The 27,727-nt window shown below is 47.2% G+C and overlaps 2 protein-coding genes across 7 annotated transcripts; one reads left to right on the top strand and one right to left on the bottom strand.

Moving 5' to 3' along the window:
* Window positions 1–1,504: 1,504 nt before the first annotated feature.
* On the bottom strand, window positions 1,505–7,391 carry ATP5PD (ATP synthase peripheral stalk subunit d). 2 transcript variants are annotated; one of them, XM_067716422.1, is made up of 6 exons: window positions 7,262–7,391; window positions 4,541–4,671; window positions 4,161–4,257; window positions 2,140–2,211; window positions 1,849–1,911; window positions 1,505–1,705 (listed from the first exon to the last, which is right to left on the bottom strand). In XM_067716422.1, exons 1-6 carry the CDS (start codon window positions 7,277–7,279, stop codon window positions 1,574–1,576), a joined length of 513 nt encoding a protein of 170 aa, XP_067572523.1. In that variant the 5' UTR covers window positions 7,280–7,391; the 3' UTR covers window positions 1,505–1,573. The 2 variants fall into 2 exon arrangements, with proteins under 2 accessions (XP_067572523.1, XP_067572524.1); XM_067716423.1 differs by lacking the exon at window positions 7,262–7,391 and adding an exon at window positions 6,243–6,379.
* On the top strand, window positions 6,348–21,907 carry KCTD2 (potassium channel tetramerization domain containing 2). Of its 5 annotated transcripts, XM_067716421.1 has the most exons (7): window positions 6,348–6,617; window positions 6,737–6,907; window positions 8,523–8,631; window positions 11,161–11,252; window positions 15,602–15,697; window positions 17,792–17,917; window positions 19,054–21,907. In XM_067716421.1, the coding sequence occupies exons 1-7, from the start codon at window positions 6,363–6,365 to the stop codon at window positions 19,081–19,083; spliced, it is 879 nt and encodes a 292-aa protein (XP_067572522.1). In that variant the 5' UTR covers window positions 6,348–6,362; the 3' UTR covers window positions 19,084–21,907. The 5 variants fall into 5 exon arrangements, with proteins under 5 accessions (XP_067572522.1, XP_067572520.1, XP_067572521.1 ...); XM_067716418.1 differs by lacking the exon at window positions 19,054–21,907 and adding an exon at window positions 18,800–19,047 and having other exon boundaries at window positions 6,446–6,907; XM_067716417.1 differs by having other exon boundaries at window positions 6,454–6,907.
* The last annotated feature ends 5,820 nt before the right edge of the window (window positions 21,908–27,727 follow it).

The following is a 27,727-nucleotide window of genomic DNA, read 5'->3' as shown; positions in this document are numbered from 1 at the left end:
GAGCGGGGGCTACTCTTTGTTGCGGTGCGCAGGCGGTGGCTTCCCTTGTTGCGGAGCACGGGCTCTAGGCGTGCGGGCTCAGTAGTTATGGTTCGCGGGCCCTAGAGCGCAGACTCAGTAGTTGTAGCGCACGGGCTTTGTTGCTCCGCGGCATGTGGGATCTTCCGGGACCAAGGCTCAAACCCGTGTCCCCTGCATTGGCAGGCGGATTCCTAACCACCTAGCCACCAAGGAAGCCCCTCGGTAGGTTTTTCCTACAGGATTTAAGCCATATCAAGCCATGTCAAGCCAGATGCCTTTGCTTAGATCACTTTCTTACCAAGAAACTTCCCAGGTTACCTCATTTAATTCTCATTACAATCGTGATGTTTGTAAATGAGAAAAGGAAAGTCCCGAGATGGTAAACGATTAGTCTAGAACCAGCAACTAAATGGCCAAGGGCAGGCATAAGCAATAGGCATACCAGGTCCTCTGACTTCAAGGGCAATAGAACTTTTCCCACCACCTCATCTTTTTTTTTTTTTTTTTTTTGCAGTACGCGGGCCTCTCACTGTCGTGGCCTCTCCCGTTGCGGAGCACAGCCTCCGGACACGCAGGCTCAGCGGCCATGGCTCACGGGCCCAGCTGCTCCGTGGCATGTGGGATCTTCCCGGACTGGGGCACGAACCCGTGTCCCCTGCATCGGCAGGCAGACTCCCAACCACTGCGCCACCAGGGAAGCCCCCACCACCTCATCTTACTTTAAACCACCTACACTTCCTGGCATTGCTCAGGAGTCCTGCTAACTACAATCAATACTAGGATCTTTTTTTTTTTTTTGCGGTACACGGGCCTTTCACTGTTGTGGCCTCTCCCGTTGCGGAGCACAGGCTCCGGACGCGAAGGCTCAGCGGCCATGGCTCACGGGCCCAGCCGCTCCGCGGCATGTGGGATCTTCCCGGACCGGGGCACGAACCCGTGTCCCCTGCATCGGCAGGCGGACTCTCAACCACTGCGCCACCAGGGAAGCCCTAGGATCTTTTTTAATGAAACAATGGAATTAAAATAATTTCCTACGTTCATATACAAAGCTATAACAGGTTTTAACTTTGTGACAAAATTTCTTTTCATACCACATTTAAACTGAAGAGCTGAAGCACAGAAAAGTAGATCCCTGCTGCTACTCGCCCTGCTGTTACATCTGCATGTGACTTACTCATGGACACGTAGAAGGAAGCACTCCCTAGGAATCAATGGTTTGAAAGCAAAGAGAAAGTTCAAGGCAATCAGTAGATAATGATTCCTCTTTACCATATTCCAGTGAAAAACACTGTCATCGACCCTACTGTTATTTGTTAAGATTTCAGCAGCCCTGGGGGCTCAGCAACTGGCTCCTACAGGCCCTCACCATTAGGCAACAGCACACACCTATAGGCACACCTTTCCATTTTAACAAAAACTCCGCTCCCAGTGAGGTAACTCCAGAGTTTAACTATCTCAACCGCAAAGGAGCAGACACACACAGCACTATATAATTATTTTTAATGTCCAGAGTTTATAATTCAAGGGCCAGAGCTTTCTCCCAGACTCAAGTTTATAATTGCTCAATTGGCTGGTGAGGCCAGTAGGGATACTTCTTCTTATCTAATTTGGTGTCTGGGAAGACTTCATTCAAGTCCTCAATGGTCATCTGATCAAATGGAATGATGTTCTTCATCTTCTCCAGCTAGAAAAAGACGGGAACTGTGTTAAGATAAATAGGGCTGCAGAGATGCAAAAAAGAAACCAAGGCAGGTTACCCCCACTAGGTGAAAGATGTGTGGCCGTGAAAGAGAGGAAATATAAGCAAAGGCCTAGGCTCATCCTTACCTCTTTCTTGTATTCCTCAATCCTGGTCTTAGAGAGAGACAAAAACTCAGCACAAATTTTCACCTTTTAAGAGAAGGGAGAAATTCTGTTTACAGAAACGTCATCACACAGTATGTCCTCCTCTGCTGGTTTCTTTCACTCACATAATTATTCTGAGGTTCATCCATGTTATTGCGTTTATTAATAGTTCATTCCTTTCTATTGATCCTTTAAAGTCACTCCACCTTAACCTTACTAGGAAGAAACAGAATTAAGAGAATTTTAGAATAAATAAGAGCCTCCAATACTTACATCTTTTTCTTCTTCAGCATCCACCTGGGCAGTATATTTATCCTCCGGCACAGGAACCTTCAGGGCATTAAACTACAAAACAGTGACAGTGAGTTGTCGTTAATATAACCAAGAGCCCCCCAAAAGGGCTCAAAGCTGCTAATCGTAATAGAGCGTATAAAAACACATTCTCCGTTCAGGGAGGAAACCAGCATGCATCTAGGGCGTCATAGTGGAAAGAGTATTAGACTACCAAGGGAAGCTCAAGGTTCTTCTCTGCCCCATCACTAACTAACTGGAGACCTTGGACAATTCTTTATTACAGTGAGCTTCAGTTTCTTCACCTGATAAAGAGAGTTGGACTTGATGACCTCAAAGAACCCTGCAGTTCTAAAGAAATTCTGATCTGTTTTTTTTTTTAAGAATTCTGCATTTTATTGCACTCAAATAACATTGAACAGAAGACGTTTACATTATTTTTAGAAAATCCACTGATGTTGCCCAGCTTGGCATATATTTGTAAAAGACAAGGCTCATTCATTGAGATATTTGGAATTGGAAAGTATTTGACGTTGACCACAGCATAATGAATCCTCAGTGTCCAGAGTTCTAGAGATGATTATATACAAAAATCCAGAAAAATTTACTTTACACATTTATCAGTTCTATGTCACTCCTAAGTTTCCCTAAAAACATATGGCTTTATAAAAAGTAGTGTTCTAGGATTTCCCTGGTGGCACAGTGGTTAAGAATCCGCCTGCCAATGCAGGGGACATGGATTCAATCCCTGGTCCAGAAAGATCCCATATGCCATGGAGCAACTAAGCCCGTGCGCCACAACTACTGAGCCTGTGCTCTAGAGCCCATGAGCCACAACTACTGAGCTCGCATGCCACAACTACTAAAGCCTGCATGCCTAGAGCCCTTGCTCCGCAACAAGAGAAGCCACCGCAATGAGAAGCCTGCGCACCGCAATGAAGAGTAGCCCCCGCTCGCCGCGACTAGAGGAAGCTCGCGCGCAGCAGCAGAGACCCAACACAGCCAAAGAAACGTAGTGTTCTATAATTCACAATAGAAAGTAAGAGCTTTATTAGATGTTGAGTAGCAACTCTGTATTACCCAGATCACAGGTTTAGAAAATTATTGTTTTTTTCCTAATGTATTACTTTGGGTTTCACTACACTATGGTTCAGCATTAATTACTACAGTGTAACAATGCTCTCCAATGATAAATATATAAAATCTCTTTGATTTTCTTTTTAAAAATTTATTTATTATTATTATTTTCTTTGGCTGCACCACACGGCATGCAGGATCTTACTTCCCTGACCAGGGATTGAATCTGTGCCCCCTGCAGTGGAAGTACAAAGTCCGAACCACTGGACCGCCAGGGAAGTCCCCTGATTTCTCTTTTAAAAGAAACCGTAGTGGACTGGCGTAAGTCATGTTTGCATAATGGAGATGGAGGAGATGGTCTCCTTAGAAGACAGCTTAGTGTTGTGGCCCCAGCACTTAGCACTGCACCTGGCACAGAGTGGGCCCTCAATAAGCAACTGTTGAATCAACAAACTACAGATGCTGAAATTTAACATCAGAAGAGGATAGGTGAGCAAGAGATCACAGCTCCAAGGGACATTAAAAAAGACAGCAGAGAAAAGAGGAAAACAGTAAAAGGATAGAAAAATAATGTTACGTTTGTTCTAAAAGGAGACAGGTGGGGAGCTAAGAAGGAACTCAGAGTTGGCCAGAAACATCCAACTCAAGAGCCCTCTGGCTCCCAGGTTAAGGCTCTGCCATACTGTTTCCTTGGATAAGAAACCAGCTGAATGAAGAGACCCTGAAGTCTCTGCACCTATTTACCATTTAAATCTATCATCACAAGACCTCTGGCCACACCTATCTCTCCTGAGCCTCCTTTGGATTCTGGGTGTTAATTCCACCCCTCTTTCCCCCCTGTCATCCTGCATGTGTAACTGTCCACCGTCCTGCTCCCCAAGCAGGACGTGTTACAAGACCAGAACTTTAGTTGCCTGAAGTCTCACCTTCTTCTCAAAGTCATCCACCAAGCCAGCCTTTGCCACACTGGCCTTGTAGTAAGCCCAGTCGATGGCAGGTGGCTTCTCAGGCAGAGCGGCCAACCTGATCACGTAGAAAAGCAAAAGTTAAGATTGTTCCATGAGCAACAAAAAATTCACACAGCAATTTCCCTGTTCCTTATTCCTATGGCCTGGGGCTATCATCACACTCTTCCCTTGGAGGGAGATCAAAGGAATGCAAAAAAATTACTTGTATTTGGAAAATGCATGGATTTCTTTGTACTTTCTGCCGGAAGAACATCAAAAATTCATGTGCAATTCCAAAGCACATTTTGTTTCCACATTAAGTGACAGGTTAAGAGGCTCCCTCTCAGCAAGGTACTGACCTGGAGGTGAGGATCTCATTCCAGGATTTCAGGGAGTTAGCAACAGCCTTCTGGTTGGGGGGTATGATCTCCCCAAAAGCTACCCAGTCAATGGCTTTTAGAGCAAGTTTCCGTCCAGCCATCTGGAGAGCCTAGAAAATAAAACTGGTCAGATCAAAACAGGACTCTTGGAGAGGATCGTCTGAAGGGCATCTTAGAAACATTCAGGTATTTCAGAAATAGATCAGCATCATATGTGTGGGTATATCTGTCAACTAAAGGAATTAGGATTACTAAATCAGAAAGAGGACAATTTACCTTTTCAAATTCAAGGTGTGCAACCTGGCATATAAATATATTCTCTCCCCACTAGATGGTCCTCCCCCTATTCCCCAATTCCTAACCTATCAAAGCCCAGTTCTCTAGTGTTTGCACTCCATGTACCTTTGGAAATACTGGTAATGCAACAGTCATGCATTACATAAAATAATTTAAATGCATTTCCACTCAGTTTGCGTTTTATTCACTGATTCTCCAGTGCATAGAACCTGACACATACCCCCATTTCAACAAGGCTTAGTTAAATAGGGCAGACTCTCGACCAAAATTTCCTCACCTGAAAAATGGGGATAATAGCCCTGCTTACCTAAGAAGGCTGTTAAAAATATCAGATGTAATTGTGCACATCAATTTGCTCTACAATCTTATACAAACTTAAGGGGCTCTCTACCCGCTCCCTGTCAGATTAGTAATACACCTGCACCTTCCTATTCATGTCTGATGATCCCCTGCAGTGTTAGCACAAACCCTGAGTATACTGGCAATATGCTTAAAAAAGGTATTCAATACATGTGTGAATGTGAGAGAAGATGGAAAGTGATTACAGCCATTTTTTTTAAAACCAGGATAGAATATGGGAAAATAGTCAACTTAAACTAAATAAGATCAATGTCAAACATTAGGAAAAAGACTGAAATGTCAAAGGTCTTTACAAGTTATGGGCTGGATTACAAGGAAGATGGAAGAAATCTTCCCCAGGATCTCAAGACACGTATCCAACACCTGCCACTTCCTTTCACTCTCAGGATAGCTTATGTTTCCTGGAGTGGAGGTGAGGGGCATCTCTTTAAATACACCAGAGAAATAAGTGCCCTTACAGAGACTTTTCCAAGCACAGAAGATAGGGTTCATAAATGGATTGCTGTCTCTTATCTACTGCTGAATCCCCAGCGCCTAGAACAACAGATCTTGCACAGCAGGTGCTCAGTGAATATTTGCTGAATCGGTAAATGAACCCTGCACTTGAGAAGCTCTGAAAGGTCCACACGCTCGAATGCTGAAACCTTCAGGAGGGAAGGGCACAGCCCTCCAGCCTGCTGGGTGTCACTCAGCAAGCTAAAACGATCTCCCGGCAACGTTTCCGCAGCCTCCAAACCGGACTACTGAAGTCGGCCAGGCTGGGGTCGGGCTGGACGAGACAAGGTTAGTGGAAGTGCCTAAGTCAGACGCGGCAGGGTCACAGACTGGCCCCTGCGACCTCGCGCTCGGGGGAGGGGAAAGGAAGGGAGCGCGGAGCAGCAGCTACAGCCGGGACACTGCCAGCAGGGCAACCGCAAGGCCCGGCGTCCTCGGTAGGGGCGCGACAAGGGTCGGGCCGAGGTTTGCAGGCGGCAGAGCAGAGGAACCCCCTGGGGTCGGACCTAACGCCCCAAACCTCACTCACCTTCACCGACCCCAGCGGCCCACAGTCCACAACACCAAAGAACGGAAGTGGGTCACCGGAAATCCTCCCCTCAGCCAGCCCCAAAGCCAAGGGGGCGGGCCCTATTTCTCAGGTCAGCCAATGGTGATGGGGGCTGGTTCCGGAAGTCCCGTCCCCGAAGGCGGGCGCCTAGCCTCTACTGCCAGGGTCCCCGGGAGCTGGTTGGGGGCGCTCCCGTCCCTCTCCGCCGGCCCCTCCCCCGCCGATGGGCCGGCCCGGCTCTCCCTGCCAAGAGATGGGCCGGCCCGGCGGCGCGCGGGCAGCGGCGGCGGCGGTGGCGGCCCAAGATGGCGGAGCTGCAACTGGACCCGGCGATGGCGGGGCTGGGAGGGGGTGGCGGGAGTGGGCTGGGCGACGGTGGCGGCCCGGGTCGCGGGCCCCCCAGCCCTCGCCCCGCTGGCCCCACGCCCCGCGGGCACGGCCGCCAGCCCACCGCCGCCGCGCAGCCGCTGGAGCCGGGTCCCGGACCGCCCGAGCGGGCAGGGGGCGGTGGAGCCGCCCGCTGGGTCCGGCTGAACGTGGGCGGCACCTACTTCGTGACCACCAGGCAGACCCTAGGCCGGGAGCCCAAGTCTTTTCTCTGCCGCCTCTGCTGCCAGGAGGACCCGGAGCTGGACTCAGACAAGGTGTGCCCCGCCCTCGGGCGCGCCCCCGGCCTTCAGACCCTCTCGTTCCTCCTAGGCTTGTCCCCCGATTCCTGCAACACGCTTCTCACTGGCGGGCACCTCGGGCCGGGACCCCTTCCTCCTCCTATTTCCCCGCCAGGCTAACCCCCGGGGCTATTCTCCCCCATCCTCAGGCGCACGCGGGCTTTCTCTCTGACGCCACCCTTCGTTCTCAGCGGCTCCTTCCCCATACTGTGCCCACCTTCACCCACGAGAACCCATTCCACACCCCTTCTCCGTATTCCTCTCTGCACCTCTCATCCCAGCCCCTCAGGTCTGCATGAGTTTTCCCCTGGCTCCTCGTCAGCCCCTCACCGCCTGTGCCAGATGCATCCAGAACTGGGTCAGGGTGAGCTAAGGCATCTTTGTAGCTTTCTCAGACTTCCTCTCGGACCCCTCTGCCAAGTTGGGTGAAAGCCTGGGTCTGATGATGGCTTCGACAGCTGCAGGAAGTGCTTCTCATGATATCACACTTCTTTCCTGTGGTCCTGGTCCCTGAGCTCCTGTCTGGTAACTGTCATTGTTTTAGGTCGATATTTGAGATCAGATACGTTCCTTGGAAAGAGGTTGTCATTTGCCAGTGCAAACCTAAGCTGACCCGTTAAGACCAGGGAAAATGAAACCCTGAGAGTGCTGTTGGGCAAGTTGCATGGCTGCTAACCAGAGAGTTGAGAGGTGACAAGGCGCCTAACCCGTTTTCAGTTTGAGCTGTTGTCTGAGTTGTTTTTTTAACTTTACACGTTCATCTTTTAGTTTCCGACTTAAAAGCATTGATCATTGCTTACAGCGCCTTGTATCCCATAGAGCACTTAGCTGTTACCTTGCAACAGAGCTAGAGTTGGGTAAACATTGGTTGATTTCATTTATTCATCTCCTGCCTCTCCTGTAATAAATCTCAGATTGAAGGAAACCTGTCCTGCCCTAACTTTAAAGAGTTTCCAAAACCTTGCTTATTCTAAAGGAATTATTTGATCTACCCCAAATTGTCCTTGTTGCAGTAGAAGCCAGTTTCTTCTTGTTCCCTTTACTGTAAAGATGAGTAGGATTAAAACTGCTCAGAGCCAAGTCCTGGCTGTGCCAAGCTTCCTGTGGGCACAGATCTGGAGTGTGTGAGTTACAGCTGCCAATGCAGACTCCCACGGTTGTTGGCCCTGAGTTCTGGAGCATTGCCAACTGAACAGAGGTTTTCTTAGAATTAGGAATGTGATTCAGGCACAATAGAGAAGTCAGAATGTCCATCTCAAGCAAAAATTTAGATCATGCAACTATGGCATTTTCTTCCTCGGTTTCTTTATAACAAGTATCCCAAAGGAAGAATGTTGGTAATTGCGTCAGAGTAAAAATTTTAGAAGTTCAAGTTAATGCCTAGATGATGAATATGACTGTACATCTGTAACACCCTCCCTGAAATGATCTTGAAGTACAAGATACACAAAGCTAGGCTTCTTGCCAATAGTTTGTGATAAATATCTAGCAAAACTTGCCCTCTCACTCGTGTATTGTGACAGAGAGGTGGAAACCCTGCCCTGACTTAGCCTGAAAGCTCCACAGTGATACCCTTATGTTTGGTTGACAGGACGAGACAGGGGCCTATCTGATTGACAGGGACCCTACCTACTTTGGTCCTATCCTGAACTACCTCCGCCATGGGAAGCTCATCATTACGAAGGAGTTGGCAGAAGAAGGTAAGAACGATGTTTGCATTGGGCGTTTTCAAAGTTCAGGTCAAATCTTTAGAGCTGTTTCACAGATTTGAAATTTTTTTTCCCCACAGATTTTATTTTATTTTTTTCTGGCCGCGCCGTGCGGCCTGTGGGATCTTAGTTCCCCAACCAGCGATTGAACCCGTGCCCCCTGAATTGGGAGCGAGAAGTCATTCCACTGGACCGCCAGGGAAGTCCTGAGATTTGAATTTTGAGGTTTTCATCAAACTCACGTGCAGTAGATAGTGTAGGAAAGCTTTACGAAAATAAATAGGGAGCCTCCAATTACCTGGTCTCGTCCGAGAGGGTCTTGAAGGAGCCCCTTTCGGTTCGCTTCAGCCTCCTTCGGGAGAAGGAAGCTACGTAGCTCAGCTTTGGAGATAGCTTTGGAGTTTTTTCTGAACCTGCAGAATTGTCAGGACCCCTTTTTACATTTACTTATTGCTAGCCGTGAATGTCCACAGCCTGAAGCAACAAATCTCTGACATTTAGCTATTCGTACTTTCAATTTTAGTTTGAACTTGCAGCTGTAAAAGAAATAATAATAAAGGCTTGGCCTCATTTCTTTTAAGACTGGTCTCATGCTTCCTTGTAAATTTTTGCATCTGACCTAATTCATTCTCCAGCCCGTTGTCAGGTGCATCGTTATTTGACTCATCTTTTTGGTTTGTACAGCATTTGGACCGTAAGTGGGTCTAGACATCTTTCTAAAAGGCTGTCTTGGGGGTGGGATAGGGAGGGTGGGAGGGAGACGCAAGAGGGAGGAGATATGGGGATATATTTATATGTATAGCTGATTCACGGTTATAAAGCAGAAACTAACACACCATTGTAAAGCAATTATACTCCAATAAAGATGTTAAAAAAAATAAAAATAAAAAATAAAAGGCTATCTTGGTCTCACTGAGGCATTCCGTTGAAGACTGGGGCCTGCCCCTAGAGCCAGGGCACCCTGACCTGGGAGCTTTAGCTCTGCGTGAGAAAGCTGTAATGGCCGTGCTAATTAATGAAGTGGCTGCAGAACACTGCTGCTAAAACCAGTCAAGAGGAATCACTCTCCCTTTTTTTTTCTCCTTAACATTTCAAACGCATACAAAGTAATGGGAATAGTGCAGTAAATTCCACCCAGCATCCAGCTTCAGCAATTACCAACTCATGGGTACTCTTGTTTCTTGAAAAGAGGAATCTGAAGCATCTTTTCTAATGCCTTAAAAAAATTCATTTTGAAATAATTTCAGGTTTAGAGAAAAGAACTCCGTTTACCCAGATTCACCAATTTTTAACATTTTTTGGTCATATTTGCATTACAATACATTCTCTGTTTCCTCCTCCCCGCTCTTTTTCCTCTCCCTCTTCTAGTTTTTATTTCAGAACTATTTGAGACTAGGTTACAGACTTCACCCCTTAATGCTGCAGTGTGTACTTCTCAAGAACAGGACACTCTCTCACATAACCACAGTACAGTTATCAAATTCAGGAAACTTAATATTGATGAACACCTTAACTATAGCTTATATTCTAATTTTATCAGTTGTTCCATTAATGGTCTTCATAGCAAATTTTATTCCTGGTGCAGGATCACACATCCCATTTAGTTATCCTGTCTCAGGCCTTTGATATTTTGTTTGTTTTTGTTTTATTTATTTATTTATGGCTGTGCTGGGTCTTCGTTTCTGTGCGAGGGCTCTCTCTAGTTGTGGCGAGCGGGGGCCACTCTTCATCGCGGTGCGCGGGCCTCTCACTGTCGCGGCCTCTCTTGTTCTGGAGCACAGGCTCCAGACGCGCAGGCTCAGTAGTTGTGGCTCACGGGCCTAGTTGCTCCGCGGCATGTGGGATCCTCCCAGACCGGGTCTCGAACCCGTGTACCCTGCATCGGCAGGCAGATTCTCAACCACTGCGCCACCAGGGAAGCCCAGGCCTTTGATTTTGTTTAGCATGGGATTCTTTTCTTTTGGATTGAACCCAGGGCCTTGGCAGTGAAAGCTGCGAGTCCTAACCACTGGACCGCCAGGGAAGTCCTATGCATGGGATTCTTTCAATGACTGCCTCTTATATTGTTCAAATAATAAGCATCTTGTTAAATTTGGTCCACATAAATTTACACACACACACACACACACACACAAACACACAGACCTTTGGTCATTTTTAGGACAAACTGGGCAGAAATTGCAAGCTCAAGAGTTGTCCAGTGGGACTAGTTCCAGGAACTAAGTGACATATGGTAAAGGTGTCCTGCAGCTCACGGGCAGGTGCAGGGAGAGCAGGGGAAGGTGCCAGGTGGGAAACTGCAGGGGTGAAACGGAGTAAACAGAGCACTGTTGACTCACTGCCATTGGGGAAGAGGTCACGGTGCACACCAAACAGCAAAGAAACATTTCCCAGGCTGAAGGAGTTAGACTAGACTTGCATTTGAAAGATAGAGTTCTTAGCAAGCTCATGAACTCCAGCCTCTTCCTGCCGTTTTCTGGGGACTTGACACACATCTAACTACAGTTTTGGTCCTTCTAGGTGTGCTGGAGGAAGCGGAGTTTTATAACATTGCGTCTCTCGTGCGACTTGTTAAGGAAAGGATACGGGACAACGAGAACAGAACTTCACAGGTAATGGGTTTTGAGCTCTTAAGGGGAAGCTATCCCAAGTGGCTCTCTTTGTCCATGTGTCTGGGTGTGACTTGAAATGGATGATGTGATCTCTGGATGATGGCCAGAGCCCTGCCTTTCCCCGTAGAGCCGGAGGTCTCTGTGCGGAACACCGCCCGTCTGCCAGACAGACAGCGTGTACTCTGCCAGCCTTGTTCAGAACAAGGAAACAGAGGAGAAGAAATCACAAAGTAGACGAAACAGCCCCGTGTCCCCTTAGCAGAGCGGGAGGTCGTGGCCGCTCTCCATTTGGCAGTGAGAGGAGCCACTGCACTTGAGGTTCAAAGCCTGTTCTTTCCGGCGGAGTATCTGTCTCCCTTCATGTCCACGTGGAGGCCAAACAAGGCCTTGCTTCCGCCTGTTGGCTTCTGTTTATTAGGACCAGCCTTCAGCCTGTGGCCATGTCACATCGAGCTCCTGACAGCCTCTTGAAACCAGTCATGGCATAGACTTTGCAAGTGGTTTGCGAATCATGCTTCAAAGAAAATAATGTCAAGCTTCTCTTTTTATGATGAAGTCTGGATTTTTATGCTAACCTAGTAGATATGGTAACAAAAATCAAACAGAATTTGCCACATAGTTTGAGAACAGAACGGAAGGCAGTGAGGCACTCTTACCTCATTTCATGTCTCGTCACCCATCATGTGTCCTAAGTAAGTGGCCACAATAGCTTCTGTTAGGCCCTGGGGACCCCAACTGATAGGAGAAGGTCCACGCCTTCAAGAAGCTTAAAGTCTAGCAAGAAACACAGACACTCCCTTTCGTGTATTTAGGCTCTATTTTAAGAGAGTTTAGCTGCAGTAACGGGGCAGAGTTGGACTCCAGCATGACTTGCCTCTTATCCCATCAGATACCGGTGGTGGTCGCTTCCTTGAGATCTAATCTATTGCAATATAGAATTTTCCTTGAAATAAGAAGGCAGTATGTTCCTTTTCAAAAGTAAAAAATAGTTCCTTGCTCTTTCTGTGTAAGACTTCAGATATCAAAATTTTTCTGGCTCTAAATGGAATTATCTGGATGAATAACGGACACCTATGCTAAAAAATGAACTCTCTTATACATTTTATCTCTAGCACTTTGCAAATGTGGAAAGGCTTATTCATTTAGTTCTCTTACATCTGCCCAATGGCTGAAAGGCTTCTTTTTAATGTTCAAAGATGAACTTGTATTTGGTTTGCAGATTACCATATGAAATATGATCTAGTGTCACCAGTCTTTCTGCCATCTCATAGTATATTTACATGGCATCTTTCACTATTATAGACACTTAATAGATCAGACGTTCTGAGAATATTGCCTCATCCTCAGTTTTCCACATTCCAAAAAACCCCTTTGATTGCTTAATATAAATATTGATGGTACCATAGAGTATGTCATTTGAAACCATTCGAATCATGGCCCCTGAACACTCAGTTCTTTGCCATTAGCAAATTCCTTGAGAGCATCGTTAGATTTCTATTTGATGACGGCAGTTAATTAGTTCTCTAGATTCTGAGGCTTGTGGATTTATACCCAGTTGGAAGCTTTTTTATTCTAGGAATGTCAAGACCCTTTTGATGTTAATTGATCTTTCCATCTGTCCTCTTTATTTAGTGGAACTCTGGGCAATGGATTTGATGTTGTTCAATGACGTCCCCTTTTGCATTTGTCCCAAGTGGCTCTAAGGCTGAGTGTGGATTTCCGTGGCTGTCCCTTCAAACACGTTATCTCCTTTAACTTGTCTGCTTTGAAAGGAGACGCACATGGCAGACGATAGGGCGAAGCCCAAGATGTGGGGGACCTACTCTGCCCTTTCTCAGTGACCTCACACCTCTTTTACTGGCTGCCACCATTCTGTTACTCTGCCGTCCTTGGTAGTATTTTTTGCTAGGTGATTAATCTTGGTGCATTTGAGAGCACCAGTGGTTTACTTTGGAAGAGAATAAAAGAGGCAGCACAGATATCTTAAATACCTGGGACTTTGACAGCTGTGGCCACTCTCAGGTCTTTCGGATGCTCTCCATCTTACAATATAAGACATCTGGTTGTTTCCGAAATGCGTGACTAGAGTAATTGGAATTGTCAGAAGATTTGTCCTGTATTTTACATGGAAGAAAATTTTTTTTACCTTAGCACCTTGTTTAATGGTAGCTGTACCTCATTTAGAAGGACAAAGTATACAAGAAAGATTATAATGTTGTCAGGCCGATCTGGGCTCAAGTCCCAGCTCTACCTCCAATCCACTTAATCGCTGTACAGCTTGGGCAAGATACTGTGCTCCGAACACCAGTGTCCCATGTGTAGAAGGAAGCCAACAACTGCCTTCCAGGACTGCAGTGAAGACTAGAGGAGAAGGGTGTCACACTTGGGGCTTGTAGCACTCGGTGATCAGTAGCTGCTTTTATTTTTCCAGTATTCCCCAAGTTGTTCTAAAATGAATTTTCTAGGTAGCTGAAGCCAGCTTGTCCTTTTGAAAAAGTGTTAAGTTTTCATCATTCTTAAGGGAACAGTCCATATTTCCTTAAAATCCGATTGAACACAACTGACCCCTCTCTCCATGACCAGGAGTCATTGTTGTGAACCTGGGTTGCTGTTTGTGCCTTATGCCCTCTGGGATGGGTAGTGAGTGGGCAGCTTTGCACCCAACACTGAATGGTCCCAGATTGCTAAATACCGAGTCCTCCTGTGCGCCTGTAATTGTCCTTCTGGGAACTGGAACTTCCATCTGGCGAGCTTGCCTCCCTGCAGCCACCCTGGCTCTCTCGTGACTGGCGTCTCGTCCCCCATGGGCCAGATCACAAGTGTCAGTGAAGTGCAGGGGCCTTAGTGCTGCGGCCGTGGGGCATCGATTTGAGTTGCTCTGCCTTTTGGCTTTCGGTTCTAACTTACGTTCTAGAGAGTTGAGTCTGGCCAGCAAATGGCCTTTCTCTGAATCTTTGACACCAACTGGGTGACCAACAGTTCAATCCTGTCCCTACCCTGACCACCCAGAGTCAGCATCAGACTCCACGGGTCTCAGATGCCAGTCATAAGTCTGGGTCCCCAGCCGCCTGCACTCTGTCTGGCTTGGTGACAAATTCGGGGGCTCCCACAATGCCCCCTTCACGTTCAGTAATTTACTAGACTAACTCGTGGAATTCAGGAAATGCTCTACTTACTATAGTTTATTATGAAGGATACAAATGAACAGCCAGATGGAGAGATTCATGGGGTGAAGTCCTAAAGGGTCCTGAGCACAGGAGCCTCTGTCCCCGTGTAGTCAGCACGCGCCAGCCCCCAGCTGCGCAACACACGGATGTGTTTGCCAACCTGGAAGCTCCCTGAACCCCATCGCTTTTTTCAGGACGTTCCATTTGGTAGGGAAGGTTGATTATATCATTGGCCTTTGGTAATTGAACTCAATCTCTAGCCCCTCCCCCTTCCCCCAGGGTCACAGGATGGGGCTGAAAGTTCTAATCCTCTAACTCCCTCAGTCTTTCTGGTGACCAGCTCATTAGCATACAAAAGACACTCCCCCCATTTATTTATTTATTTGTTTGTTTGTTTTGGTTGCAGCGTGAGGGATCTTTTAGTTGCGGCATGCGGACTCTTAGTTGTGGCATGTATGTGGGATCTAGTTCCCCGACCAGAGATCGAACCCGGGCCCCCTACATTGGGAGCGAGGAGTCTTACCACTGGACCACGAGGGAAGTCCCCAAAAGATACTTCTGTCACTCGAGTTTCCAAAGGTTTTAGGAGGTCTGTGCAAGGAACCAGGAACAAAGACCAAATATTTTTTTATTATACACATATATATAGCAGGAATGTTACCATGTAACACTGAAACACTTCCAGGTAGCTTCAGCAGAGGGTAGAATAGCTTGAACATGTGTATATTATGGGGTCCCTATTTAATGTATTATTCCCATATATAAGGTATCATTCTGGATAAACCAAGATATGGTCTGCATTTTCAGCGTGTATGTCAGCTATAGTGACTGAAGAAGAAAATGTGACTTTCTTGTCCAGAGCAGTTTTACTCTTATTTTCTACTTTGGGAAATAGATGAAGTCTTCAGTTTATCAGCATATGGTCACTCACATGATTCATCCCTCCAGAGTTCAGGATTATTTTATTTTATTCATGTTCTTGGACCCCTTATTTTCTTCTTGGGTAAGTTTTTATTGAAAAACTACAGTGCTGCTTGCAAAGGGGATAGTGGGTGGCCGCCAAGAAAAAAATTCCAAGCAAACTCCTTTCCAGTCTTTATTTTTTGGAGAGTCTCACCGAGGCAGCTGCAAACTGCTGTGCCCTTGAAACCGGTCCTCAAAGTCTGTGTGTGGTTGTCACAGGGCCCCGTGAAGCACGTGTACAGAGTCCTGCAGTGCCAAGAAGAGGAGCTCACGCAGATGGTGTCCACTATGTCTGATGGTTGGAAATTCGAACAGGTAATGTTTCTTTCGTGGGAGCAGCCCTGTATCTCAGTCTCGGAGCCAGTCACCGTCTGTAGCCAGTTAATCACCCTGGGAGTCGGGTGGGGGCCAGGTGTGATCCTGTTCCAAAACGGAGAAAGAGCCGCTCCACGTGGACTCTTTGCGTGGTAGGACGTGATGAGTTGGGGAGAGCTGAGGGTAGGCTTGTGTCTCCCAGCTTCATATCCAGAGTTTCCGCGTGGTTCTGCCCAGAGAGAGCCAGCCAGTTTGTTTAGGCTTGAAAGTGCCTCTCTGGGCTTTTTTCCCTCAGAGGGATTCCTTTCAAAAGTGCTGTGTTTACAAAGCAGAAACCAACACACCATTGTAAAGCAATTACACTCCAATAAAGATGTTAAAAAAAAAGTGCTTTGTTGACACCTTCTAGAATAAGTAGCTAAAGAAGACCAGGGTTTAGCAACAACCCTCCCTTTGCTTATCCCAGGGTCAGATCTTCATCCTTCCGAGTGTGTGCGCCATCCACCATGCACGGCGTGGTGAACAGCTGTGATGTGAAGGGATCAGACATCAAGGAGGATGGCGAGGTCCTTTCCGTTCACTCTGGGTTTCTCTTCTTTAGCTTTGTGCCTGTGACCTGACTGAGGCCTCAAAACAGTGTCTGAGAGCCAGGATTTTACTGCTTTCTTCCACTAGATGGCAGAATTGTTCATCTGTTGTCTTCAAGGGAGGCTGAGCATGAACAGAATGACTGTGTTATAAATTCAATGAATCATGCCTGTTTTTAGGTAGATTTAAGAGGTCAGCTGAACTGTCACCATAAGCTTACCTTCTTAAATAACAGTTACTCTATGTGTTAACAGTATTATGTTATAGATCAAACACACAGGTGTCTCTGTCTTCAGAACCAATACTGGATGATTCCTCACACTCAGCTCCACTGCAGAATCAGTGCTACCTGTATGTGGCAGCCTAGTTCTTGTTCAGGTGTTCTTCAAAATGTCACCATACTTCCACTCCAGAAGTAGTTTTTCCCTGGTATAAAGTTTCAAAGACAAAGGATATTATAACAACTTTTTTTTTTTAATAAAAAATTATTTATTTATTTTTGGCTGCATTGGATCTTCATTGCTGCACTCGGGCTTTCTTCAGTTTCGGCGAGCGGGGGCTACTCTTTGTTGTGGCTCGCAAGCTCTAGAGCTCAGGCTCAGTAGTTGTGGCGCACGGGCTTAGTTGCTCCGCGGCACGTGGGATCTTCCCGGACCAGGGATTGAACCTGTGTCCCCTGCCTTGGAAGGTGGATCCTTAACCACTGTGCCACCAGGGAAGTCCCTATAACAACTTTTTAAAACTATTCTTTGTGAAACTAATGAATAATTTATCCTGCTGTTTTTCTCATCTTATTGATGTGCTGTGGGAGGACCAAGTCTGCTCCCTTTGACTCCATTACATGGAGGAGGAAGTTAAGGCCCAGGAAGGCTGAGGTGTCCGCAGCCCGGTCATACAGCAAGTCAGCCATGGTCTCCCGACTTGAGGCCTTGCAGACTTGCCAGGATGACCACACCCTCGGGCTCAGCTTCTCCCTCTCTGCATCCGTATTTCCTCTTTAGACTAGAGCCTGAGTTCAATTCACCAAAAAGGTTAGAAGTTGCAGCAGCATTTGGCTTGAGCAGCTCTTCAGTGACTCTCGCGTGGTGCTTTCCAGAGCCTCCCGAGCTCTGGTCTCCTGTCTAGGGCTTCTGCTTAAAGATGAGCCAGCTCTGTGTAGGTGTTTTGGCTGAAGCAAGTGTCCGTTTTCATTCACAGAAGCATTCTATTTCCCCTCAATGTTTGCTAGAAGGAATAATGTGACCGTATCAATCCTGGCTGCTGCCTTTGGCACTGTTTCAAGTGCTTGGGTGAGGGGACAGTGGCAGAACTCACACTTTTCTTTGGGGAAGCCTGGTGCACAGCTGGGATCCAGTTATCCCCTGGGGCCTTGATAGACCCAGAGAATTCTTCATCCTTTGAGCAGCAAAACAACAAAAGTTCAGTGAGGAGGAGGGTTTGATTTGTGTGCCAGTTAAATATTTTAAGATCACTATTTGTATGTTCACCATATTCTTGTTTTATCAGCTAATCAGCATCGGATCTTCCTATAACTATGGAAATGAGGATCAGGCAGAATTCCTCTGTGTTGTCTCCAGAGAATTAAATAATTCTACCAATGGCATTGTCATTGAGCCGAGCGAGAAGGCAAAGGTAAGTTCCTTCACCCGACTTTCGTCTCTGACCCTTTGCTCTCAGCCCCTGCGCAGGCCTTGCCTGAACTGTTGCTCACAGGTTCTTCCCTTTCCTTCTCAAGCCAGCTTTGCATTTCCCCTTCATTTTGGCCTTTTGACTGTTGTAATTTATTTTTCTTTCTTGGCTGTGTTGGGTCTTTGTTGCTGTACGCAGGCTTTCTCTAGTCGCGGCGAGCGGGGGCTACTCTTCGTTGCAGTGTGCGGGCTTCTCACTGTCGTGGCTTCTCTTGTTGCAGAGCACGGGCTCTAGACGCACGGGCTTCAGTAGTTGTGGCTCGTGGGCCCTAGAGCGCAGGCTTAGTAGTTGTAGCGCACGGGCTTAGTTGCACGGGCTTAGTTGCTCTGTGGCATGTGGGATCTTCCCAGACCAGGGAATGAACCTGTGTCCCCTGCATTGGCAGGCGGATTCTTATCCACTGCGCCACCAGGGGAGCCCCTGACTGTTGTAAATTAAATCAGGACTTTTGGAGCAGTGACAGAGGCTTTTAGTTAGGACATGTGAACCAAAATAGGGTAGTCTTTTCCCAGCCTCTGTCAAATCAATGAAAAAGCTTATGGCCATTAATTACTATAAGGTGAGAATTCTGAAACTCAAAATTGGAAAGTATTTCACCTTCATATTTTGAAACTGTTCTCTCTCTCTCTCTTTCTCTGCCATCTCAAGAGAAAAGGAGTTTGGTTACCTTTGTGATTCCCCCGCCCCCTGACGCCCTGAAGTTACTGGAAAATGGTTGCACACTGTTACCTTTTTTCCTCCACTGTGCCCCCTCGTACGCAGACACACATACATGCTTCTAAATCATCAGTATGTGGTGAGCCCGGACCGTGTCCTTTCTCACAGGGGAAGTGGTCCAGCAACACGTAAACTTAGGCGTGGCCGTGTTCAGCAAAAGTCTTTTACAACTGCAGTGCTTCAGGGGCGGTTGCCTGGCTTCCTGGGGTAACAGCGATTGTCGTGCTGCTCCGTGGGGTCCAGTGGAAAGCGGCTCCGGGGCTCTTTCTCTTCCCTTGGCGGTCCGGTAAGCAACCACCGCCCAAAAGCAGTCTGCATCCAGCCTCCAAGCCTCAGCCCTCTTCCCCACCTTCCCCTTCCAGATTCTTCAGGAGAGAGGATCTCGGATGTAAAGTCCGGAGTCCTAACCGACGAGAGAGCAACCCAGCAGAGCACCTCTGTGAAGTTAAATCTTGCTCCTGTACAGTAACCGAGCTACTGCAAAGCAAAGCTGAGCCTGGCCCCCCGGTGGAGAAGTGTTCTGGTCAAAACCAAAGGAACCCCAGCCCCACCCACAGGAACCGGAAGACAGAGGCCGCTTCCGGCTGCAGAATACCTTTTCAGTACCTGCTTCTGTTTTCTTAGCCAATGTTACAACAAATCTTTATGAGAGCAGCTGGGCCGGGTTCTCAGCTGGAGCTGATCTAGGGCTAGGGGGAGGGGAAGAGGAAGGCCTAGGTCTTTGCACATATGCTGTGCTTCAAGGAAGCTGGAGCAAAGGAAGAGGTTTTTCCCTGCGCCGTGCCATGTTTCCACCTGAGTGGGCCACGTCGGACATTAGCAGCCGCTTTGTAACACCATCTTTCCCGGCCCATGCCCCCCCAAATAATGCAGCAGATGCAAAGGGTTCTAGCTTCAGGTTGTTGAACTGAGGTTTGGATAGAGTTGCCAGAGTACCCCACATTCCTATGAACAAAGCCTCTTGGAGGAGGGGGAGGATAGGGTGTCCTTGGTGGTGGTTGGAGACTGGGGATTGCAGCTCTGGATTCGGGGCACCCAGCTGCTACCATGTTCAGCTTTGCGTCATTTGTCTCCAGCAGCCTGGACCCCCCAGATAGCTTGCTTTCTCCCCAAGAAGAGGTTTGAGGCAGGCGGCACCTGCGCCGAATCAGACAGACAGACAGGCGCTTTAGGTAGTTGATGTAACTGCTTCTGCAGCCTTTTCTTGCCCTGCATTGGCCCATCTTCCTTCCCTGACTTTTTAAACTGGGGCTGAGGGTAAAGGGACTTTGGACCCTCGATGGTTTGGGGTGGGGCCGGCTGTTTTCTTTGAAAGTTGCCAAATGTGTTATATTGTCGTATCCAAAAGTGGTATCATTTTTGTGATCGTCTCTTGGAAATGCCTTGACCAAAAGTGCGATATTTGTGTCTCTTCTTGGTTTCTGACCTGGGCGGCGTCAGTGAGCCCCACCCCCCACCATCCCCCATAGTGTGTGTGGGTTTGCTGGGCAGTCTGAGGACTCCCCCGTCTCTGACCTAGCCCTCACCACCACTTCTTTCTGTGGAGTGCCAAGGCGTCGAGGATCAAACGCTGTTGGACCCAGAGGAGGAAAGCCCTCCTTTGGGCTGTGCCCTCGGAGCTGGTAACTGGATTCTCTAAGCTTTTGAGTCTCGATGAGCAGTCGTGGAACGCAAAGGGACCAGAGAATCCTGACTTTGCCCCGGGTGACTTTCTTAGGGTGGCAGATGGTCTGGAGGAGGGGGAGGTGCCCGTGGGGAATGCTCCATCCATAAGAGCCCCTCAAGCCCATGGCTCCTGGGCGCCTTCAAAGCTGAGGTTCTCTCTGCTCCACAGCTCAGCTGCTTACTGCGTGGGTCTGGGGTCATGGTGTTTTGGAAATGACTATCGACTAAGCCAAATGTCTTCCGAGCCTGTGACCTGCCCCTGCCCAGGTGGCCTGACCCTTCTCCAGGATTCGCACATTGCCCTCATGTGTCTGTGTAGAGTAGGGTAGGAGTGTGTATCCAGGGCGTCTGCTGACACGCCATGTCTGCGCACCAACGTGAACGTGCACGTCGGCACCTCGGAAGTCTGGCCCGAGCCCAGGATTTTTACAGTTGTAAAACGTTAGAGGAACTTCTACCTACAATAAAAACAGTCACCCCTTCAGAAAGGTGACAGATGTCCATCCTGTCATCTTTCAGGGGAAAAAAAGATTTTGAGTGAGTCAAGGAAAAGCTGCCCTGAGTAGCACAGAGCGATGGGCGAGGTGCTCTTTGGCCGATCTGAATAAGAACCGTCGGACTGAAAGGAGGGGAAGCAGCTGCATGTGGGGCCTCGCGGCCAATCAGGTTTGCTTTCTGGGGCTCACCTGATGGTCAGCCTCTGGTCCCAAGCCAGCAAGGAGGAGCGAGGAGGCGCGGGCCAGCACCTCAGGATGCACTGTTTCTTTCATCATGCTTCTCAGAGGTCCACCGTGGAGCCTGCGAAAAGACTGCTGAGCCCCTTGCTAAGTGATCTGAGGAACTAGAGGGCTGCCTTTCACCAAGCTTCCCTCCTCCCGGCAACCCCATGACAATTTCAGTTGTTCCAACGCTCCAGGAATCTGAGAGTGATTCGTTTCTTAAGGTTTCTGGAAAAGTGTTTTACCCAAGCCCTTTATGAACCTAGTTGGTGTTTTTTTCTTGAAAGCCTTCTCCCTCCGGGGGAGTAACTTCAGGCAGAGGTCTGGCCATGGGCTGGGGGGTATCACATGACCAGTGACCCACGCTCTCCAGCTGCCCAGGGCTGCCACGTGGGGAGTGTCTCCCTGCTTCCTTCCCTGCCCAGGTCCGAGGCCGTGGGTGATGCAGGCCAGACCCAGGGAGCAGCCTGGCGTCTCCTGAGTGATGACCCCGAAGCCCGCTTCCATCTTCTCCTCAGAACCTGCTCTTTTTTGGCAGTGAGGCAGGGCCCAACCTCCTCTAGAGTAACTTAGTTTCTGCACAATTTTAACTGATCTCAGGGGTGTCCGTGAGGTGCAGAGGAGGAAGGGACAGAGATGCTGAGGGAGTAGGGCTGAGAAGTCACCCACACCCTCCAGCATGGCCTTTGAGCCAGGCCTTAGGGACCATGCCTGTCACTTGTGGGTGCCCTTTGTTACCATTTGTGTGTTTGAATAAAGTCTGAAATGCTGTGACCCCTTTTTTTTTCTCTCTGGTCAATAAAGACATGAAACAGACTTCTGAATCTTGAAACCTTTGGTGTATGTTTTCCGATACTGCGAGCTCCTGGGTTCCTGCTGTCACTCACTATTGGTGATTGTCATGCTGTCCTCAGGGGATGAATTTCACTGCACCTTTTTCTAGCAGGGCTTCTTACAAAGCCCTGATTTCTCCTGCTGCTAAAACTGCCTGAGGGGGTGTTGGGCCTTCTTCCTCCTGGCTTTCATTTGACTGCATCTGAAAGGACCCAGAGAGCGCCCAGAAACAGAAGGTGGGGACAGATGGGCTTCCCACCAGAGAGCCGGAAAGAGACAGGGGGCGGGCATGAGGTGGTTTTCAAGGGAAAAAAGTCTTCCTGGAAGAGAATAAGGGACGGGGTGCCCATTTTCTCTGCAAGGAAGAGGAGGGGTAAGAAACGTGAGGTGAGAATCGAGTCACCAGCACGTCAAGTATTGATCCCTAAGGCATCAGGCGGGGTGTGGGATCCTCAAAAGGCGTTAGGTCGTCCCTCCTATGGGGCGCTTACAGTTGGGGAGGTGGTGTGTACACAGAAAGGTACTGAGCAAGGTGTGTGGCTGTAACAGCTCCGACGGGAGACCACAGCCGTCGTCGACAGGTGGTGGAGAAAGGAGAGGGCCCAGGGGACTCGGGTGTCACAGCTGTAGTGGTCGCAGGACACAGTTATCGCTCCCGGGACTGGGGAGCAAAGGGCAGAGGTTGGCATTAAACGGTCGAGGCTGGGAGGAGGGGCCTGTAGAGGGATGCTGCCATCTCAGGGCTCAGTGAGGCTGCTGCTGGGAGCGCGGAAAACCGCAAAGGAACCGCACTGCTGGGACCAGCTGTTGCCGCCGGAGCAAAGCTGCGTCGCTGTGGTTTCTCTAACAGGAAGGGCCACGTCTCCTTTTTCCCCTCCAGCCTTGCTGTCTCCCTCTCAGGATTCCTTCAGCAGCTTCCCGGCCCCAGCAGCACAGGGCAGTCGGGGTGGGTTGGGGCTGAGAGTTAACAGCAGCTCTGCCACTTTGGGGCTGCTCCGCACCCATAAGCACGCTTCTGTGCATATTTGAACTTCGTAAGAACAGCTTTGTGCTTCCGTGTAACAAGACGCAACTACTTTTCTTTCCTTCTTTTTTTTTAATTTTTCGGCTGCGCCGCGAGGCACGTGGGACCTTAGTTCCCCGACCAGGGCTCGAACCCGCGCCCCCCTGCAGCGGAAGCGGAGAGTCGTAACCACTGGACCGCCAGGGAAGTCCCAAGACGCAGCTACTCTTTACACAAAGATGATCGTATCCTCCCCGCAACACAAGACACTGCAAACAGTCATTGTTCCCAGGTCTGAGAGACAGTCACGTCTATTTCTGGGCTGTGTTAATTACTCCTCAGATTGGCTGGGTGGGTTGTGATGGGCAGCTCAGGCCACATGGTCACTTGATGCCCCTGATTAGGTAGCTGGAGCTATTCCTCCACAGAAGAAGAGTTACCTGTAAAAGGAGTCATGGTTCTGTTCCAACACCCTGGAGTCTGCACGGTGAGTCTCCTGTTGGAGCTTGCTGGAGGTTCCATACGGCGCTGTTTACAACAGGTTATTTGAGTTTGACTGAATCCGCTCCGTCGTAAAGCCCAGGTGGCAGCCCAGAGCTGAATTTTTAATAAGAATCACGCCACGCTGAAGGATTTTCATCAGTGAAGCTTTCCCCTGGAGTGAACTGTTACTCTATTTAGCCAGTTTAATTCCTTGGTCAGCTTTCTATACAATGCAATTCAATCGTTTTTCTATTTTCATTTTCACGTAAAAATATTTTCATTGAGATCATTGTTTTCCATGCGCTTTTGCCCTTGTGAGTTGTACCTTTTGCCCTCGTGGGCTTGCTTTTGTGACTCTTACCTCCTCTGTGTTTATTTTCCCCCAAGTCAAATTTGGCAGCTCCAAATCTAACTCATATCTAAATTTGAGTATTTTTTAACTGGTCCGTTTTCTGTTAATTCTAACAAAACACAAAATGAGTAGAAGACCAATAGTTTGTATTTCTTAGCTTACTTGTAAGGAGATTGTGAGCAAGCTCCCTTGGATATTCTTGGATCACTTTATGTCTAAGTTTGGGCTATTGCTTCTACTCACATTTCATTCTGATAACCTTTGCATGCGCACCGTCTCACAGTTGGCAAATCAAAGAGCTAAACATCCTCAAAACATGCCTGCTTTGTGCAGTTATGATGGATAGTAAGCAGGTGTTTGGAGGGGGGAGGATTCGGAAGGCTCCACAGAGTTCTGAACTAGACCCCGAAGTTGGAGAAGGGTGTGGTTGGCAGGTGCAGAAAGGATGTGCTGCTCAGCTCTGTCACTTCTATCAGGGCTCGAGCAAACGTCCACTTATTTGCTGCCATGTGCTGCACAGCCACTGCATGCCTGGAACAGTGAGAGAGAGGGGAATGCTGGAGGCAGGGAGGAAACAGCCAAGCAGCTGCTGTAGTGGCCAAGGGAGCTTCATCAGAACCTGGGCAAAGGGACTTCACTGGCGGTCCAATGGCTAAGACTCCGCACTCCCAATGCAGGGGGTCCGGGTTCCACCCCTGGTCAGGGAACTAGATCCCATGTGCCTCAACTAAGACCTGGCGCAGCCAGATAAATAAATAAATAGTAGAGGACTTCCCTGGTGGCGCAGTGGTTAAGAAAACACCTGCCAATGCAGGGGACACGAGTTCGAGTCCCTGGTCCGGGAAGATCCCACATGCCACGAAACAACTAAGCCCATGTGCCACAAGTACGGAGCCTGCACTCTAGAGCCCACGAGCCACAACTACTGAACCCGCGTGCCACAACTACTGAAGCCCACGGGCCTAGAGCCCATGCTCCGCAACAAGAGAAGCCACCACAGTGAGAAGCCTGTGCACCTCAACGAAGAGTAGCCACAACTAGAGAAAGCCCGCGTGCAGCAGCGAAGACACAATGCAGCCAAAAATAAATAAATAAATACGTTTTTAAAATAAATAAATAAATAGTAGGGGGAAAAAAAAAAAGAACCTGGCAGAGGCAGGGTGATGGAAATGCTGAGCCAGAATCGAGCCCCTTTTTAAAGGCAGCCACGTATTCAAGAATCACTACAAGTCCTAAGCAGGATAAATAAAAACACACATAGAAATAACAAAATGGATGAAAACAAAATATGGAGAAAATCTTAAAAGTCACCAGAAGGAGGGGGAAAGAGGTTACTTTCAAAGGAACAGCAATAAGACTGACAGTCATCTTCTCAACAGAAAAATATAAACCAGAAGACAGTGGAATTAAATCTCCAAAGTGCTGAAAAGAATGTATCTGCCAACCTAGAATTCTGTCCTTAATGAAGATATCCTTTAAGAATGAAGATGTTATAAAAGCAACTTTGACAACCAGAACCTGAGAGTATTTGTCACCGGCAGACCTTGTACTAAAGGAAATACTAAAAGGTGTTCCTCAGGAAGAAGGAAATGACCACAGAAGCTAGAGACATAGGAAAAAATGGAGAGCAATTAAAATGGTAAGTACCTGGATTGATATATATAGATATATAGATTACACACCATTTAAGCATTCTTAGCACTTTAAGCATTATTTAAGACCACTTTAAGACCATTTAAGCATTATTAGCACTTTATAGTTTTAAAATATATAAAGAGAAAATACACAACCATAGTAAAAGTTGGGATGAGGTAAATGAAGTTGAAGAATTCTAAGGGTTTGCATTATTTAAGATTAAAGTAACGCTTAATATTAGACTTTGATAAGCCATGGATGCATGTTATAATTTCTCATGTAACTACTCCCCAAATAATAGAAGTATAACTACCCAGATAATAGGAAGGAGGAAATTGAATAATAAAAAATCAATAATAGTAAAACAAGTCACTAGGAAAACATAATAATTATAAATTTGTGTGCATCTAATGTTCTAGCCTCAAAATTGATAGAACTAAAAGGAGAAATAGGCAAATCCATAATACTACTAGGAATTTTGTCACATCTTTTAGTATTAAAAGGACCAGAGGGCTTCCCTGGTGGCGCAGTGGTTGAGAGTCCGCCTGCCGATGCAGGGGACGTGGGTTTGTGCCCCGGTCCGGGAAGATCCCACATGCCGCGGAGCAGCTGGGCCCGTGAGCCATGGCCGCTGAGCCTCGCGTCCGGAGCCTGTGCTCCGCAGCGGGAGAGGCCACAACAGTGAGAGGCCCGCGTACAGCAAAAAAAAAAAGGACCAGAAAACCAATAGGGATACCGATGCTTTTAACACCATGATTGGCAAATGTCATAACTGAAATGTATAGAACACTACATCAAATAACTGCAGAACACATTCTGAATTTTTAAGTGCATGTGGAAGTTACCAACATTGACCATGTCGCTCTGAGCCATAAAGCAAGTCTTTAAAAAAGTCAAAGGATTTAAATCCAAGCATAGCATCTGATTATAGTGGAATCAAGTTAGAAATCAATAATAAAAAACGATAATTAGAAAATATCTGCATTTTTGGAAGCTGAGCAACATGCTTCTAAATAACTCATGGGTCAGAGAAGACATCACAATGGAAATCAGAAAACATTTTGAACTGAATGATAATGGTAATACTCTTTAGTATAAGGTGCAATAAGAGTCGTACTTAAATGGGAAAACATATGTATTTACAAGGAAGAAATGCTAAAAATTGTTACATAAACAACCATCTCAGGAACTTAGAAAAGCAAATTCAACATAAAGAAAGTAAAAGGAAGGAATAACCCAAAGAAGTAAAAGCAATGATAAAGGAGAAGAGCAGAAATCAATGACATAAAAAACAAACAAACATACAATACAACCATCAAAACCCAGAGCTGATTCTTTTAGAAGGTTAATAAAATGCATAAACTCCTAGAGAGTTTATCTCATCAAGAAAAAAGAAAATACAAAGGATATCTGGAATGTGAAAGGGAGCCACAACTACAAATCCTACAGTCCAAAGACTGTAGGATTATAAGTGCCACTCTTAGGGATATAGCCAAGGGAATTGAAAGCAGGGATTTAAACATATTTGTATACCCATATTCATAGCAGCATTACTCACAATAGCTAAAAGGTAGAAGCAACCCAAATGTCCATCAACAGAAGAATGGATAAACAAAATGTGTTTATATAAAGACAGCAGGAACATTATTCAGCCATCAACAGGGATGAAATTCTGATACATGCTATAACATGGATGAACCCTGAAAACATTAAGTAAAATGAACCAGACTCAAAAGGACAAATATGGTATGATTTCACTCATACAAAATATCTAGAATAGAGATAGAAAGATAGAGTTATCATAGAGATAGAAAGTAGATTAGAGGTTACCAGGAGCTGGAGGGAGGGGGGATGGGAAATTATTGCCTAGTGGTTACAAAGTTTCTGTCAAGGGTGATGAAGAAGTTTGTGTATAGATAGTGGTGATGGTGGCACAGCATTGTGAGTGTACTCAGTACCACTGAACTGTACACCAGCATGGTTAAAATGCCAGTTTCATGTTATGTGAAAAATTATAAGTGGATAGGGAATTCCCTGGTGGTCCAGTGGTTAGGACTCTGCCTTTCACTACCGAGGGCCTGGGTTCAATCCCTGGGCTGGAACTAGGATCCCACAAGTCACACAGTGCGGCCAAAAAAGAAAAAAAAGAAAAAAAAATAAGTGGATATTATGAACAACTTTATACCCCCCAAATTTTTAAATTTAGAGGAAATGGACAAATTCCTAGGAAAACACCATTTACCAAAATTGACACAGGAATAAATAGACAACATAATTTCTGAAAGGAATTGAATATGTAATTAATAACCTTTCCACAAAAGATTTTCTGGGCCTAGGTGGGGTTT

Source organism: Pseudorca crassidens, chromosome 19, assembly GCF_039906515.1.
Source record: "Pseudorca crassidens isolate mPseCra1 chromosome 19, mPseCra1.hap1, whole genome shotgun sequence".
Taxonomy (NCBI): domain Eukaryota; kingdom Metazoa; phylum Chordata; class Mammalia; order Artiodactyla; family Delphinidae; genus Pseudorca; species Pseudorca crassidens.
Note: the sequence above shows the minus strand (reverse complement) of the source record. Positions and strands in the feature narration are given on the sequence as shown.